The following is a 15,708-nucleotide window of genomic DNA, read 5'->3' as shown; positions in this document are numbered from 1 at the left end:
CAACTTCTGAGTGAGACCTTGCTACACTATTTATCTATATCATGTGCCTGCCAGGGAAGCTACGTTAGCAAACTCTCTTTGTCTGTGGAAAGGCAAGACCCAGACTAGTCTTTTTGACCTACAACAGGTTTCCAAGTTGTCTGGGTAAGCTTTTAGCACAGGGGAGTATGAATGATTGTCCATCATGTGGTTACCCTTTTAGTATAGGAAGGTTTACCCTAGTCTTGCCTCATTCTCTTGAGAATCGGTGGTGATCTTGACCCCAAAGGCTGACTGTACTTTGGTCCATGCAAGCCTTACTTTAAGAGCGAGAACTTGTCAACTATTACTGTCACCTTTATCCATTCACAAGATAAACTGTTTTGGACAATCTTTTGGGAAGCTGAAGAAAATAAAGATGTTCCTACCCTACCCCCTGACACACTTAAACCATCTACCCAACTTCATCGGAAGCCTCTTTTGGCCCTCTTCCAGAGAAAAACACCAAGCAAAACCCATTCACCTGTTCCATTTCCTCCCAGTTCTTGCTACCTTTCTCCCCTGTCTCAATCCCCTGCTGTTTCTACCACCTCACAGCAAAAGTATTCATAACATCTCAAGGGAAACTTTGATTCAGGAACTTCTTCCTATTTCCCCCTCATCCCATCTCACACAAAAATACAAAGTGTGCAGATCTGTTTGGGAAATCTACCTGGCCCAACCTGTGGCATATGTAAGACCCTAAATGCCCCTCTACTCCATGGTACTTAAAAAGTACATGAAAGGCATCAACAGGAGCGATGTGAAAAATAGCCTTAGGTTTTCAATGTACTCAATGTAATCAATCTAAGAAACTTTGGCAATTCATTTATCTTTAAGTTATCTGTGTCAGGAAAAGGCATATCTAAACACAGCTTTTCAATAGATGCCTTTATTCTACTAGCAAGAAATCATTCTAAATAAAAAGAAACAGAATTGAAATGACATTTTTTCTTCCAATACCTTTATGAACATTATATTCTTCTCTATCAGTTATAGCAGCAATGACATGAGGTAGCTTGTCCCCCATCATATATTCAAATGCAAGGAGTTATAAATTTAGTTCATTAACAAGCAACGGATCTCTGTAAAGAAACACCAGTTTTTAATGCCATTTCTGAGGAATACAGTGCCAACAATAAAACAGTACTAAGTGTCTTGAACTCTGCTTAATTGGGTCTTAGGGACCTGTGATCTTGTCCCCCTTCTTTTTCTGTGCCTTTTTATTAAACAAATATGATGGAGGATTTGAATATAACCAGGAAAATCAGTTAAATGGAGAAAACTCATATTCTACAGGACTCTGAGAAAGAAAACACACACACACACACACACACGTCCTATCCTCTGGCAGAAGGTAGCCAAGCTTGTGTGAGTTGTAAATGGAAATCAATGAGCTCTGCAAAGAGCCCTGAAATCCCTTTATCAACATGCACTCACATAGCAAGAGCCAGGAGGATGGGAATCGATACCTCTCCTAATCCTGAAGCCCCAGTTCTTGGCAGCAGCCCAAGGGCCAGGCTGACTGCAACGTGGCAACACATCAGAGACAGTTTGTCTGTTTTCCTGTGACCTGGTATTCTAAAAGCTTTCTTCCACAGGTGATGCTGTGCTGGACTATCCTCTGAGTCAAGGGTCTCCTGGATCTCATGTGAATCTTCACACACAGGAAGCAAGTCAATACCTCTTAACAGATGATTCTTGAACTTGTCTCAGCTTCATTGGGTTTCCCTTCTCTCTCTGCCTCTCTGTCTCTGTCTCTCTCTGTCTCTGTCTCTCTCTGTCTCTGTCTCTGTCTCTGTCTCTCTCTCTCTCTCTCTCTCTCTCTCTCATCTGTTGTGAAGAACAACATCTTCACTATCTTCTTTAGGCTTTGGCAAAGCTGTATTTCTCTACTTGACTTGCACCCTTTTGGGGCTGGCAAGCCTTATTTTATGCACCCCAATTTTTAAAATGCACCCTAGCTGCATTTTAAAGTTCCGTATTTTTGTTTTGTGTATTTTTAGATTTTCTGTATGTAAGCAGATATTTTATGTTACTATAAAGTGTGAATACTGGATATCTAGTTCAGCAAGTTTGGTATAACAGTTTGTTTAATCATGATATAGAATATTTTCACTACCTAGAAGTCCTCTCCTAAACCCAAAGTTTCAGTCTCCTTCCCCAGAGTTATCACTGCTTTAATGTTAACCTTCCCTTATTACTGAAATACAAACATTCATTATGTCTTCCTTCATGTCCACTCTCTTTCAGTTAACATAATGTTTTAAACTTGATTCATATTATTAAATATATCAGTAGTTAATTGAATTTTCTTATCTGGGAGAGGGGTCGTTTTGATTACTGTCCTGGTTAGTTTTTATTGTCAACCATAGACAATGCAGAGTCACTTAGGAAGAGGGAACTTAAACGAGAGAACTGCCTAGAGGACATTAGTGTGAGTTAAACATCTGAACAAGAATAGTCATTCTGGGTTCAATAAAATGGGAAAGAGCTAAAAGAAGGTCCAGAAGACCCCAGCAATCTCTCCTCCAGCGACCAGTTTATCCCTCAAACTCAGCTGAAGTATCAGTACCTAGTCCTTCCATAATTCCTGCTCAATTCTTCATCTGTATCCCAGTCATCTCAGACAACTTCACACACACACACACACACACAGACACACAGACTTCTGCAGCCATTTTTATTGCTTTGTGTCACATTGCTTCTTTTGAGAACTGCTTCCCTTCTACCTTAGTCCTACCTAAGAGTGATCTTAAAGCAACTGGCAATCTTTATTCTGCTAAACGGACATAGTAAGAAGCCACACCCTGAGTCCTTATTTTTATGCCCCTAGATAAATGCATCTGTCAACCCCCTTTTTAAGTGATGTGTTGATTAATTCAGAGATTTTCAACCATCCAATGTGCAGAAAATAAGACTGTGGAATATTAAATTCTAAATGGGACATCTGTATGATGGCCTCCCCTCTCAAGGCTGAGGGATCACTGGGAAAAATATGAGTGGGGGGAAGTGTTCTTGTGATCTCATCCTATCTAAGGACCTATTGGCAACTGAAGGCTACTACTTAAGGAAGAACCAATTTTCTTTAGGAACACAAGACCTGAGATGCATGCCCCAGTAGATGATTCCACACCTATACCCAAGCAGACATCAACAAAGAGATTCTGTGTGTATTAAATTATTTTTAAAGCACATGACATTGGAAGGGAAGAGTGGTGGGTGGTATAAAAGAAGATGGAATGGGGCTGATATCTTTAAAATGCACTATATGTATTATTAATATTAAAATATGTTTATAAACTAAAAATTAAATAAAATATGTATATAGGCTTTGCATACCTACTTCAATCTTTACAACTGCAGAGTATAAATTAATGTACAAAAGAAAGATGCTACACAAATTCCTGAGAAGATGGATAGATGCAGGAAATGAAGAACAGAGGTGCAGTGCCTGTGTTCTTTGGCAATTCTCAGAAGAATCAGGGCAATGACTTCCATTTCATTGGTTCTTGCAACTGGTACCAATTAACCTGAGTCAAATACCTGAGTAGCATCTGTGACAGGGGCGTCTCCCCAGCCATCACAGAGTGTTTTTTCCAGTGCTTCCATAAACATTTTCATAAGACCCCAAAATTGGGCAGAGTCAACATTACTCTCCAGCCACAGAACTTAAAAATCAATGTGGACAGAGAGGGACTCTTCTCTGTCAGAACAGGACCAGCAAGAGTGAGTGGTAGTGCCTCAGCTGCTGGCAGGGGGGTGGGTTAAATATAGCCCAGTAGGTACCTAAAAGGTGGCATCCTGCCTGTTAAAGAGCTCTGTAACACTGGGAATAACATTTAGTACTCAGCTGTTTCTCACCCACCTCTCAGATGGTCCCAGCAGGAAACAAGTCTGCGGCTGTCATGTTTATAGCTAATTAATGTTTATTTATACTTTTAAACAAGCCTTTCACCTGTCACTCTTTAAAATAAATGCTCCGCTCTTCAATTAGAGATTGTCAGAGCAGAAAGAAATCCTGTTTTGTTGAGGACTTAACATGTGCGTGTGTTTAAATGTGTATCAGATCCGGGGTTCTTCTCTCCCGAATCACTCTCTTCTCCTGGAGGCTAAAGCTTCCCACACTGAGCAACAGCCTTTCTCCAGCTTTCAACTGTGAGACTGCAGCCTTGCTCTGTAGAGCTTGATGAACACAGACACCAGCAGAGATTACACTGCCTCCTTGAGATGCACGTGTCCTTGGAAGCAGGGATGACTACAGTACATTATTAAACATTTGAACCAGGATTCAATTTATGTTCTTGGGGGCAGAGGCACATGCTGTTGTTCTATGTGCCAAAGAGAAGTTGACTCATCCAATCACGGCAGTACAGTTTTGCAGGTTTTAAAGCAAAGTGTGTCTATTTACAGGCTTTGGGAGACAAACCTTTAAACCCTTGGAATATTATGGTGGACAAGAATATCTTTCATTAGATGGGGATTTGTATAGTGCCAGGCGGTCAATGTTAGTGGTGTGAGTTTGGGTGCAATCCTTTACCCAGGAGGTATGAGTTTGACTTCTGGAGGAGGATGGGCATGGAGTAAAGGATGTACTTCATGGCTACATGGCTCACCCACCGTTAATTCTTCTCTGAAGCTACTGATGTATATCCTGTGATATTTCAATGCACATATGCAATGTGGGTGAGCAGCATATGTATCTATACCTTCATCATTGCATTGTTTCTGGAGCCTCTGAAACTCTAAACTATGTAAGTTCTTATGAATTTGCAGTCAGCCCACGGTGTTGAGGAACACTAGAGCTAAATATTCTGTACTGAAATTAAAATTTTAAGCATCTACAAGTAAGAGGTAACTCGGAATATTTGTTTTTTCATGACCCATATATTTTTTTAAATTTTTAAGGGGATAGGAATGTTATGTGCCCTCATTTGACTATTATTTATCATATGCATATATTGAATCCCATACTATATGACATAGACAAATATAATTAAAATAAAATTTAGGAAAAACACACACATACACACACACTCTTACTCCAAGTTCCGGTGAACTTAGCTGATTGTTAGTAACACTGTTACCAAATATTTGGGCTCTATTCCAAGAAGACATCATAATTTTCCCTTTTACAGATGTCAATTTTATGTTTTTTTTTTTTTACCACAGTATACTAGAAATACAAGATAACAGCTATTTTGAGTACCCTGAAACCTGAAGAATCTTTGAACCTGGAAGTGGGCAACCGGAACATACTCAAAGAGTAAATCACAAAGTGAAGCTGTACCTCAGCATCACAAACATAGCAGAACTGAATCTCTGTTCTACTGTATACATTTGAATGGCTTTAGGGATAGCACTTTATGTGTTCATCTCTTGAAATTGGACTACAAATCTCATAGGTCTTTCCAGGATTCATTAAACATGCCATTCTCGTAATCACAGTGTATAAGCTTTAGAAAGTAGGTTCTGGTAGAACTGCTCAGTCTGACATTCCTTCATTTTTAGTACATGTGGACATTTGTCCTCACACTTCTACAGATGGATCTGGTCACAGTTCGTAGAAAACACATGAGCATTCCCATAGGCCACTCTGTTGCCATTTTTTCTTTCTTATCTGGAACTAAGGCTTCTGGTTTCAGATTGTCTGACATCAGTTGCATAGTACTTGGGACTGGAGAGGAAATCCTACATATGAAACGACCTAGGACAATGCTAGAATTGTCCTGAAAAATATATGAAAATAGTATTTCTAGTTTAATAATGTAAGAATAAAACTAGAAAAATTTCCAGTTTTTACCAGTAAGCATTGAACCATTGTTCTGAACCTATTGTGAGATGAATTGGGTCTTCATAAAATATATGTTGCAACTCTAATCCCTGGAGCCTAGAAATATGGTCTTGTATGGGATGTGCATCTTAGTAAGTGGAGGAATGCTAAGATTAAACTGAATAACTGTCCTAACCCAATGATGAATGCCTTTAGAAGAGGAGAGTGCAGACCACCAGACACCAAGCTCAGATGGTCCTGTGAAGATGTAAGTGATGGATCAAATGGGCCAACGACAACTGAGTACTGCGAGTAGCCACAACACATTGCAAGAAAGGGGGGATGATATTTTTAAAGTCAGAAGGATCAGAACAGCTTGCCAACTCTTTCATTTTAGACTGTCAGCCTCTAGAAATGTGATACGAGAAGTTCTGTTACTTTAAGCCACCCAGCTTGTGGTCATTTGACATAACAACTGTCATACAGCTGATGAGCTGTCTCCTGGAGGGTAAAAGGAACTTTCATTGTAGTATGAAAGAAAGAAGTGACTCACCACAGGCCCCCGGCCAGTACTGCTTAGGAAGTGAAGAAGACCTTTGGCATGGTAGATGGTTGGTTGGAGATGAGCTTGGGGAAAGAGCCACTGTCTGTTGAGATCCTCGCCTCTCAGTGAGCATCTGTGACTGCAGGAAGGAACAATAAGCAAACAAAACAAAAAAAAACATTTAGACAAAAAATAGCTTCATAAAATAAAATCCAAGCTGACAAACAATTAAACTAATGAATCCAACTTCGATCTGACTTCTGCCACCAGCTCCAGATGTCCAGGAAGCTGCAGATCAGTACTAGAAGACTGTGGAGTGGCCTAGTTATCTGCAGCTGTGGGAATTGGAAACTGCATCTAACTTAATACAGGGTTAATAGTGTTTTAAGACAAAATTTGGGAAACATGGTTTCCAACTGTATGTACCCATTAAAAAAAAGAAGAAGAAGAAAAGAAAAAAAGAAAGTCAATGTACGATCTCCAGGGCCATCAGTTCTACAAATAACTAATTTGAGCTCAAGATAGCACACACAGTATAGTGAAATATTATATTTCTAGATGGCCCAATAGCATTATAAAACTCAATATTATTATTACACTCCAGTGAAGAAACAAGTGACCCAAGATATATAACTAAAGATTTACACCTAGGAGTCTTTGCCTCTAGCCCACACATTCCTTCTTGGGAAATCTTTGAAAACTACCAGAACTAAGCTCAAGATTATATGTTCCCTGGGGATACTCATAGTCAAAGCCAACATGTTAGTTTCTAAGATTAGTCAACTCCTTAAAAAGAAGCAAAGCTTCCCGGGAGAGTTGTTCTATGAGCCCAAGACAACTTAAAAGTTTATCAGAAGCAATCCATCCATAGGATATGTTCCCTGGTATGATGGCTACAGTGGCTATGATGGCATTTATATGGTAAACCAGCAAGATGCCACAGATTGAAGAGACCAACACAACAACCCCATCACCAGAACCACCACCATTAAGCCCCTCCCACTAATACCTTTCCATTCTCCCACACAATGAAATTGCTTAGTTTCTTCTGAACAGTGTGCTTGATATATGTTTGACCAAGCTTCCCATATCCACCCATTCTCACCTATTTAACTTTCAGCAGGTCAGCCTTGTTCTCAAAACTTCATGAATTCCGAAGCTTAGAAATTCTAGTCCTGTTTGTTGTAAGAATCCTTATAGAATCATTTTGGAGAAATTTGTACTACTATCATTTTTATTTATTTTATCCTCCTTAATAGACTGGAAGAAATGGGGGCTTGCTTCCTTAGGGAGGAAGAATACTCATTGGTACCATTACAATTCTAAAAGGAACTGTATCAGCCAACAACATAAGACTCTATAATGACACTTGTCAGAGAGCCAACTTTGAGGGAGGATGCAATTTCACAAGACTTCATCCCTAGATGAAGGGCTATAGTTAATCATTGAGCAAGGAGAAACGGAGAATCAGGTAATCGGTTCTCTTCAGGGACAAGGCCCCTGATGATTCAACCAATCCCAAGTTTTTAGCCCTAAACTCTAGTTCATATGGACAACAACACTAAATGGACTCACTAGGGTGTATATGTATATATATGTGGAAATGTGCGTGCGTGTGTGTGTGTGTGTGTGTGTGTGTGTGTATGTGTGTCTGTAACAAAGACAATAGAAATGTCTATGAATTTGAAAGGGTTTATGGGAAGAAATGGGGTGAATAGTGAACGCTTGAGTAAAATTCTCAAAAAATTACCATAATTGGTATTAAGTGATCAATAGAGAACAAATTCTTGCCCTGACATTGTAGAAGCAAACACACTTTCCCTCTTAAAATCACTGGCCTGTTAGCAAGTAATCTTAGAGAGGAAATGGCTCAAACTCTTTTGTACAATATTTAAATCTCCAGGTTCTGAAGTTATCTTTCAGCATTAGCTCCCAGTTGCTTACAAACTCTTAGAAATCACTAGAAATTGAAAATATTCAATAATTTATTTATCCTAATTTTGTCATAAAATATTTTACTTGATGGGTTAGAGATGTAGCTAACATGGTAACAGTGTTTGCCTAACAATGCAAGAAACTCTAGATTCAATCCTCAATACAACATAAGCCAGGGGTGACATTGTGTGCCTGTAATCTCAGCCCTCAAGAAGGACAGACAGGAAGATAGAAGTTCAAGGTTATCAATAGCTACATAGTGACAGATTATAACCAGAAAAATATATATATGTATGTATGTATATATATATATATATATACACATACACGTACATGTGTTTGTGTGTGTGTGTGTGTGAGAGAGAGAGAGAGAGAGAGAGCAAGAGAGAGAGAGAGGTAGAGAGAGAGAGAGAGAGAGAGAGAGAAATTTAATGCCAATAGCAGTGGAAAGGAAAGGCACGACAGAAATGGTCTGTGGCATATTTGCTTCACTTCTTTTTTTTCATTTTTTGTTGGTTATTTTATTTATTTATATTTCAAATTTTATCACTTTTCCCCATTTCCCCTCCACAAGCCTCCTATCTCTTCCTCCTTTCCCCTGACTCTTTGAGGATGTCCTCCCATCTGCCCACCCACTCCTGCCTCAGCAGCCTACCATTTCCCTATCCTGGGTCATCAAGCATCCACAGGGCTAAGGGGCTCCCCTCTCAGTGATGCCAGATAAGGCCATTCTCTGCTACATATCCAGCTGGAGCCATGAATACTCCCTGTGTACTTTTTGGTTGGTGGTTTAGTCCCTGGGAGCTTTAGGGGGCCTGGTTTGTTGATATTGTTGTTCTTCCTATGGGGTTGCAAACCCCTTCAATTCCTACAGTCCTTACCCTAACTTCCACATTGGGGTGCCTATGCTCAGTCCAATGTTTGGCTGTGTATACCCGCATCTGTATTGGTCCAGCTGTGGCAGAGCCTCTCAGGGGACACCTATACCGGGCTCCTGTCAGTAAGCACTTTTTGGCATCAGCAATAGTATCTAGGGTTGGTGGCAGCAGATGGGATAGATCCCTAGATGGGGCAGTCTCTGGATGGCCTTTTCTTCAGTTTCTGCTCCACTCTTTGTCACTGCATTTCCTTTTGACAGGAAGAATTCTAGATTAATATTAATCTGGAGGTGGGTGGGTGGCCTCATCCCTCAACTGGAGGCCATACTTATCCACTGGGTTTGGTCTCTACAGGTTCTTTCTCCTCTTCGTTGGGTATTTCAGCTAAAGTCCCCCCTGTTGGGTCCTTGGGAACCTCTTGGGTCCCTGGTATCTGGGACTTTCTGGTGGCCATCCCCAGTTCCCCCTCCCACACTGCTACACACCTACTTTCAAGTTCCTGACCCTCTGTATTTCTCCCCCATCTCCTCCCATATCTGAACTGGCCTCCCTTTTCCTTCCTGCTCCCCTCTCCCTCCCAGATCCATTAGGTTTTTATTCTGAAATCAAAGCATCCAAAAATCTGAGAATACTTTAACTGCTGTGTGATTTTTCTTGCCTTGACCCGAATTCTCATCAACAGTACAGACTATTTTTTCTGTAACACTGACCATGATAAAATGAACTGAGGTTCTCTCAAGGCATTCCTGTTTATGTAAACAAAAAAAATGCACGTATTGTTATGTATCCAACAGCCAACAATTCTGCGATTCCCTCTCCCTCCTCTTTCCCTCAGCTCCATGGAGACCCAGTTCAGGGGCAACATCTCCATGGAAAGGTCCATAGATTACCACACAGCAGAAACACAATTCTGTACCATAATTCTTAAAAAATAAAGAAAATAAAGTTCTGTACTGCAACTAGAAACCACCCAAGTTTTGATTAAGAAGGCAGAGTTCTAGCTCCTGGCTCCATCACTGGGTATGGTATTTGGGGAGTTCATTTATAATCAGTATTCTTACATGAGGAAAGTAGGTATGTTTATCCTGCTTCCTAAGGTTATCATTATCATAGGTATAATCATCAGGGATCACCAAACCCTGGTCTACTCTGTGTTGTTTTGAAGATCAAATGAAAGGGTACCTATCATTTGTGTTTTCATGGAAATTGAGCAGCATAGTCCTATATCCATCTACACCTTCTTGTGTGACTATACCACATGTGCTCTATAGCCATATCTCCTGTCCCCACTGGTCAGAGATGCACAGCTCAGTGGTGACCATGTCCACTGTTTCCTTTCCTCATGCAATCTATACTGCCTATGAATAACAGTCAGGAATCAGTATGCAGGGTGAATAGAAAAGAGAAGAAACTTCGCCAGGGACCACAGAGAAGGGGCTGTGATCTGCTTTGAAGTTTATTTGATTTAAGCACACTTCATGGTAGAGGCAGTGGAATGGAATGGAAAAGAATTAATCAAAATACAAAATTACAAAGGGAATTACTGATTACTCTTTAGGCTACTAGCCAGGGCTAAGGGAGGAGAAGAAATAGGATTGTCTGTGATCTGCATGTGGAGAAAGTTGTGACAGTGAAAATAATATAGACGTTAGGGAGCTGTTATTTTAGTGAAAGTTTTGTTTAGTGTGTTTTTCCAGGATAAAGAAATTGAACCATCCCAGCGGCAGAGCTTGGCTGTGGAGATTTGAGAACCACATATGCTTACATTTGTATTCAGGCCTGCATGTGTGGCTGTGATTTGGAGGTATCTCTCTGTGTGTGCCTACAGCTTTGATATTTCCTACAGCTCAGTAACTGCCGACAACCACAATGTGTACTACACCTGCCTTGAGAGCTTTTTCTTTTAAAGCAAATCCATTTGCTCCCAATCTGCAAATCCGTTTGGCATTTTATGTTAATGATACCTGAGATCCCTGTAGTCATAGAAGCTGCTGGTGCTCTTCGCAGGGATTTGTTTTAAGCATATGAAGATGAAAATGTACCCCATCTTACTATCTACTGTAGCATTTCTGCAATGACAGCTGCCGCTTCATTGTGCAGAGACTTAGCAGATGGACAGTGATGAGGGGCTGGCAAGACATTCAGAGCCTGCGATTTCTGAGAAGGGGTCAACCCTCAAATAGAGTTTGAAGTCTTAGTTTTCTTACAGGAAGAGCAAGGAAAGATCATCGCTATTCTTCCACACTGGAAATGACAAACTTTTACAGAAAAAAAAAAAAGTCACATACCTCTGGTTCGCATAGGTAATATGATATAACTGGTCCTCTACAGTTTTTATCAACCCCTCTCTTTCTCGTTCTTCTTTGTATTTCTATCTCTCTGTGTGTGTGTGTGTGTGTGATCCTGTCTCTTTGCCTCTGTCTGTTTATCTATGCTTTTCTGTGTGTTGTGTCTGTCTGTCTGTCTATCTGTCTCTCTATATCTTTCTGTATGTCTCTCCCTATTTCTCTGTGTCTCTCTGATTGTTTTTGTCTCTGTTTCTGTGTCTGATTCTCCTCTTCATCTCTCTATTCCTCTCTTTGTCTATCACTGTCTATTTCTATATCTCTCTGTCTCTGTCTATGTCTCTCTCTGTTTCCTTTTCTCTCTTTCTCTCTCTCTGACAAAGTGTCATGTATTCATAGTGGCCTCAAACTTGCTAGGTAGCCAAGGAATATTTTGACACTCTAGCCTTCTTGCCTTGCCCCCTGAGTACGTGTGTTACTATTCTAGTTTATGACTCTCTGGGGATCAAAATCAGGGAATCGGGCTCCAGGCATCCTAGGCTAACACTCTACCAACCATGCTATATTCCCAGGCTAGTTTTCCATTTTTTTAGCTTAAATTAAAAATATTTTCATTTATAATAAAGTTTCTTGAAGAAACTGTGGTAGTTAATGTACTTAAATATCCAGATAGTTCAATGTTACCTTGAAATACCTGTATCCCAGGAAACCCCTCAAATGCCAATCACTATCTCTCAGTCTAGATCTGTAATTATAACAAGAATCATGGTGCAAAGATGCCTGGCCTAAATGGGAGCTCATTATCTTTCTCTAGCTTTGAATGTTTCTATGCATTTGTTTATTTTCTAGGCAAAGACTCAGGTAAGCCACAGTGGCCCTGAACTCACCACAGTCAGTGATGGCTTTGAATAATTAATATCCTGCTTCTACTTCCTGAGTGCTAAGATTTCAGGAATTCGCCACCATAGTCAAAATGTTTTATGCATTCTTTGTGATCAAATAAAAGGCTTCATGCATTTCAGCTAGTACTATACCAACTGAGCTACATCCTGAACCCCTATTGAGGAGGGTTTTTTAAAATTATTTTTTATTGGGTATTTTATTTACATTTCAGATGTCATCTTCTTTCTCCATTTCTCCACCACCCAGAAACCCCCTATCCCATCCCCCCTCCTCCTGCATCTACGAGGATGTGCCCCTGCCTACTCAACCACTCCCACCTCCCCACCCTCGAATTCCCCCACACTGGGGTATCCAGCCTTCATGGGACCAAATATCTCCTCTCTCACCTATGCCTAACAAGGCCATCCTCCTCTACATGTACAACTGGAGCCATGGGTCCCTCCCTATGTGCTCCCAGGCTGGTGGTTTAGACCCTAGGAGCTCTGGTTGGTTGATATTGTTGCTTTTCCCATGGGTCCGCAAACCCCTTCAGCTCCTTCAGTCTTCTCTCTAACTTCTCCGTTGGGAATCCCATGATCAGTTCAATGATTAGCTGTGAATATCACAGGAGCCTGATATAGCTGTCTCCATAGAAATCTGCCAGAGCTTGACATATACAGAGGTTGATGACAGTTTTTTAGGTGGAGCAGGCACTGTCACTGAACAGTCTTACAATAAGTGCTTCATATAGACACAACCCACCCACTCTGTCAGGTATTCACAATCTGTGTCCACATAGTCATCATTCTTGAAGAATAATACATAGGGATTCTATTGATGTTCTGTTTGTTTCGATTATAATTTGAAAGTAGAGAGGATAATAAATGAGTCAAGAATTCTCAGGGGGAGGAAATGAGATGGGATCTACAAAGATAGAAATATTATTAAATTTGAAATTTAACTGTTTAAATTTCAAAATTGAAATTTTGGTGATATACGTTTCCTTTTTAAAAGCAAAGACAAACTAGCCCTGAATGGTAGCACATTATTGTGATATTAGAACATGGGAGACAAAAGTAGGAGATTTTGAAAAATAAGCTTACCCTTAGCTATATAGTTAACAGATAGGGTGACCTGGCTACATCATGAGACCTGGTGTCAAAAATTATAACCAAAAGGAAAACAAGGAGAAAAAGAACACTCATTCAACTAATGACACTCATTCTTTTTTTTTTTAATCTCATCTTTCCCCTCGTTGGATAGGCTTAACTCTGTAGCCTTCCAATTCACAATCCTGCTGCCTCCATCTCTTGAGTGCTGCAAGTCCAGGTATGTACTACCAGACTCAACTTCTCAAAATTATATACTTAACACTAGCTATAGATCATATTTATCAGCCAATCACAGAGATCACCAAGACACTGGGAGACAAGTACTCTAAACATCACTTCAGAAAGAATATGAACCACCAGAATTCTGAAAGTAAAGAATGGGCCATAAATCAGAAAAGAAAGGGAGAAATTGTGTATCTTCCTATAAGAGAATTTACAAAACTGGAGTCAGAAAAAAAAAGATGATTCAAAAATCCCCCATCTGTCTATGTCTGAAAAATGGAGAGAAGGTACCCAGCAGACAGAACAGATGAGGCTAGGCTTGATAGCAAGAGAGCCCAGCACAGCAAGCTCTGGGGTCTTAGGAATGGTAGTGTGTTTGGGATTTAGAAAGCATTTTCATTGGTCTAAGCACATTCCACACTGGGACAAAGTGTGAGTACAGAAGGAAACTATATTCAAAACCTCAGAGATGCATTGAAGCTTCTAGAATTTGTTAACTCAGAATGAGGCTCATTGTCCAGATGCTGTGCTCAGAGATTTCCAAATGAACATTTCTCAAGTGGAAAAGGGGAAATAAAAGGCAAAATAATCAAATTAATTTCAAGGTAGTTTGAAATATCAAGACAATCAGAGATTTAAGGAACATTTTATTGTGCTCAGGAAATCATTTGCAACTCAAAATGCTTACAATTAAAGATGGAGAGCAGAAGAAACCAAGAAAGTTGTTCTTCAACAACTCCAGAGACTCAGAGGTTAATCAAATCATAGCCCAAGAATGGAAAATCCAATAGGGTGTCAAACCTGTTGGTCATTGTGACAAAACGTCATCTACAATATTCATGCTTGAAAACTGTTCAGTTGAGTTAGATAAAAGCCACAGGAAGTTCTCATAGTTTTATTAAATGAGTTTACGACTACTCATACCTGTCCTTAGCTACATAAATTCTGCTAGCCAAATACTGAACATGCCTAGATTAACCAACAACTGACTTTAACTTCATCTTTACTATGAAAAATATCCAGAGGCTGTAGGAATCTGTCAGTCAGTAAAGCACTGGTCTTGTAAGCATTATGACTTAAGTTTAATCCCCAGAAACTACATAAATTGTTGGGCATGCTAGCATATTCCTGTAATCTCAACGCTGAGAAAGATGACACAGAAGGATTTCAAAGCTTGCTAACTAGGCAGTCTAGCCTAGTTGATGAGGACCAGGCCAACAAGAGACTTTGTCCCAAAGAAGGCAGCAGTATTCCAGTGGGTAAGAAGTGACAAGTTTTCTTAGATGCTCCATGTACACACACATAGAAACAGACACACACACAAACACAGACACATACACACAAGTGCACACATATTCACATATACACATGAATACACATACATATGAAGAGAAATACTCAAAAAAGTTGAAACTTTAACATAAGTCAATCTAAATATTAATAGGTTGTTCTTTACACTTCTCCCCCCACCATGCCAAGTATCTCCACCCACCAGTAGTACCTGTACCACCCTTGCATCCTACTCCTAAACCCACATTCAAATAAGAGTCCTCTGGAGTCTGTGCTTGATGAAGTGAAAGATGTGATGGTTCACACAGTACAGAAAGGAAAGCAAGAAAATTAACCTTTAAAAATGGAGCCATGTCCTTTAGAAAGGGCAGCATTGCCCCACATTGAAGAGAACTCTAACAGATGATATTTAGAATCTTTTACCTGGAGCAGAGGCAGCTCAAGAAGTCTTCAAGACAACCCATCCCCTGCTACCGCACACACCTGCGCACCCTGCTTCCTACTGTCATGTCAGTGTCTGACATGTCCATTTTATTTGAAACCAATACTAAGTAAAATGTAAATGCATTGTCTCTTACTATACAAACTTGATTTTGTAAAAACAAACTTCCAGCAGAACAACTCAAACTATCATAAGGTAGGATCAATTTTAGTCATGCTGCTCAACCTTTTTATTCTTTCTTTCTATTCATTCTCCTTTCTTCCTTTGTTTCTTTCTCCCCCACCTCTCTCTCTCTCTCTCTCTCCCTCTCTCTCTCTCTCTCTCTCT

General features: G+C 40.1%; 1 protein-coding gene across 1 annotated transcript in view; it reads right to left on the bottom strand.

The window, feature by feature from the left end:
- Agbl1 (ATP/GTP binding protein like 1) overlaps positions 1-15,708 on the bottom strand; it is a 739,063-nt gene that overhangs the window by 370,680 nt on the left and 352,675 nt on the right. The window contains exon 19 of the mRNA XM_028781654.1: positions 6,345-6,474. Coding sequence (XP_028637487.1) covers positions 6,345-6,474 — 130 coding nt within the window. The remainder of the gene's footprint in view (positions 1-6,344; positions 6,475-15,708) is intronic.

Source organism: Grammomys surdaster, unplaced genomic scaffold (assembly GCF_004785775.1).
Source record: "Grammomys surdaster isolate TR1022 unplaced genomic scaffold, NIH_TR_1.0 493, whole genome shotgun sequence".
NCBI classification, from domain to species: Eukaryota; Metazoa; Chordata; class Mammalia; order Rodentia; family Muridae; genus Grammomys; species Grammomys surdaster.
Note: the sequence above shows the minus strand (reverse complement) of the source record. Positions and strands in the feature narration are given on the sequence as shown.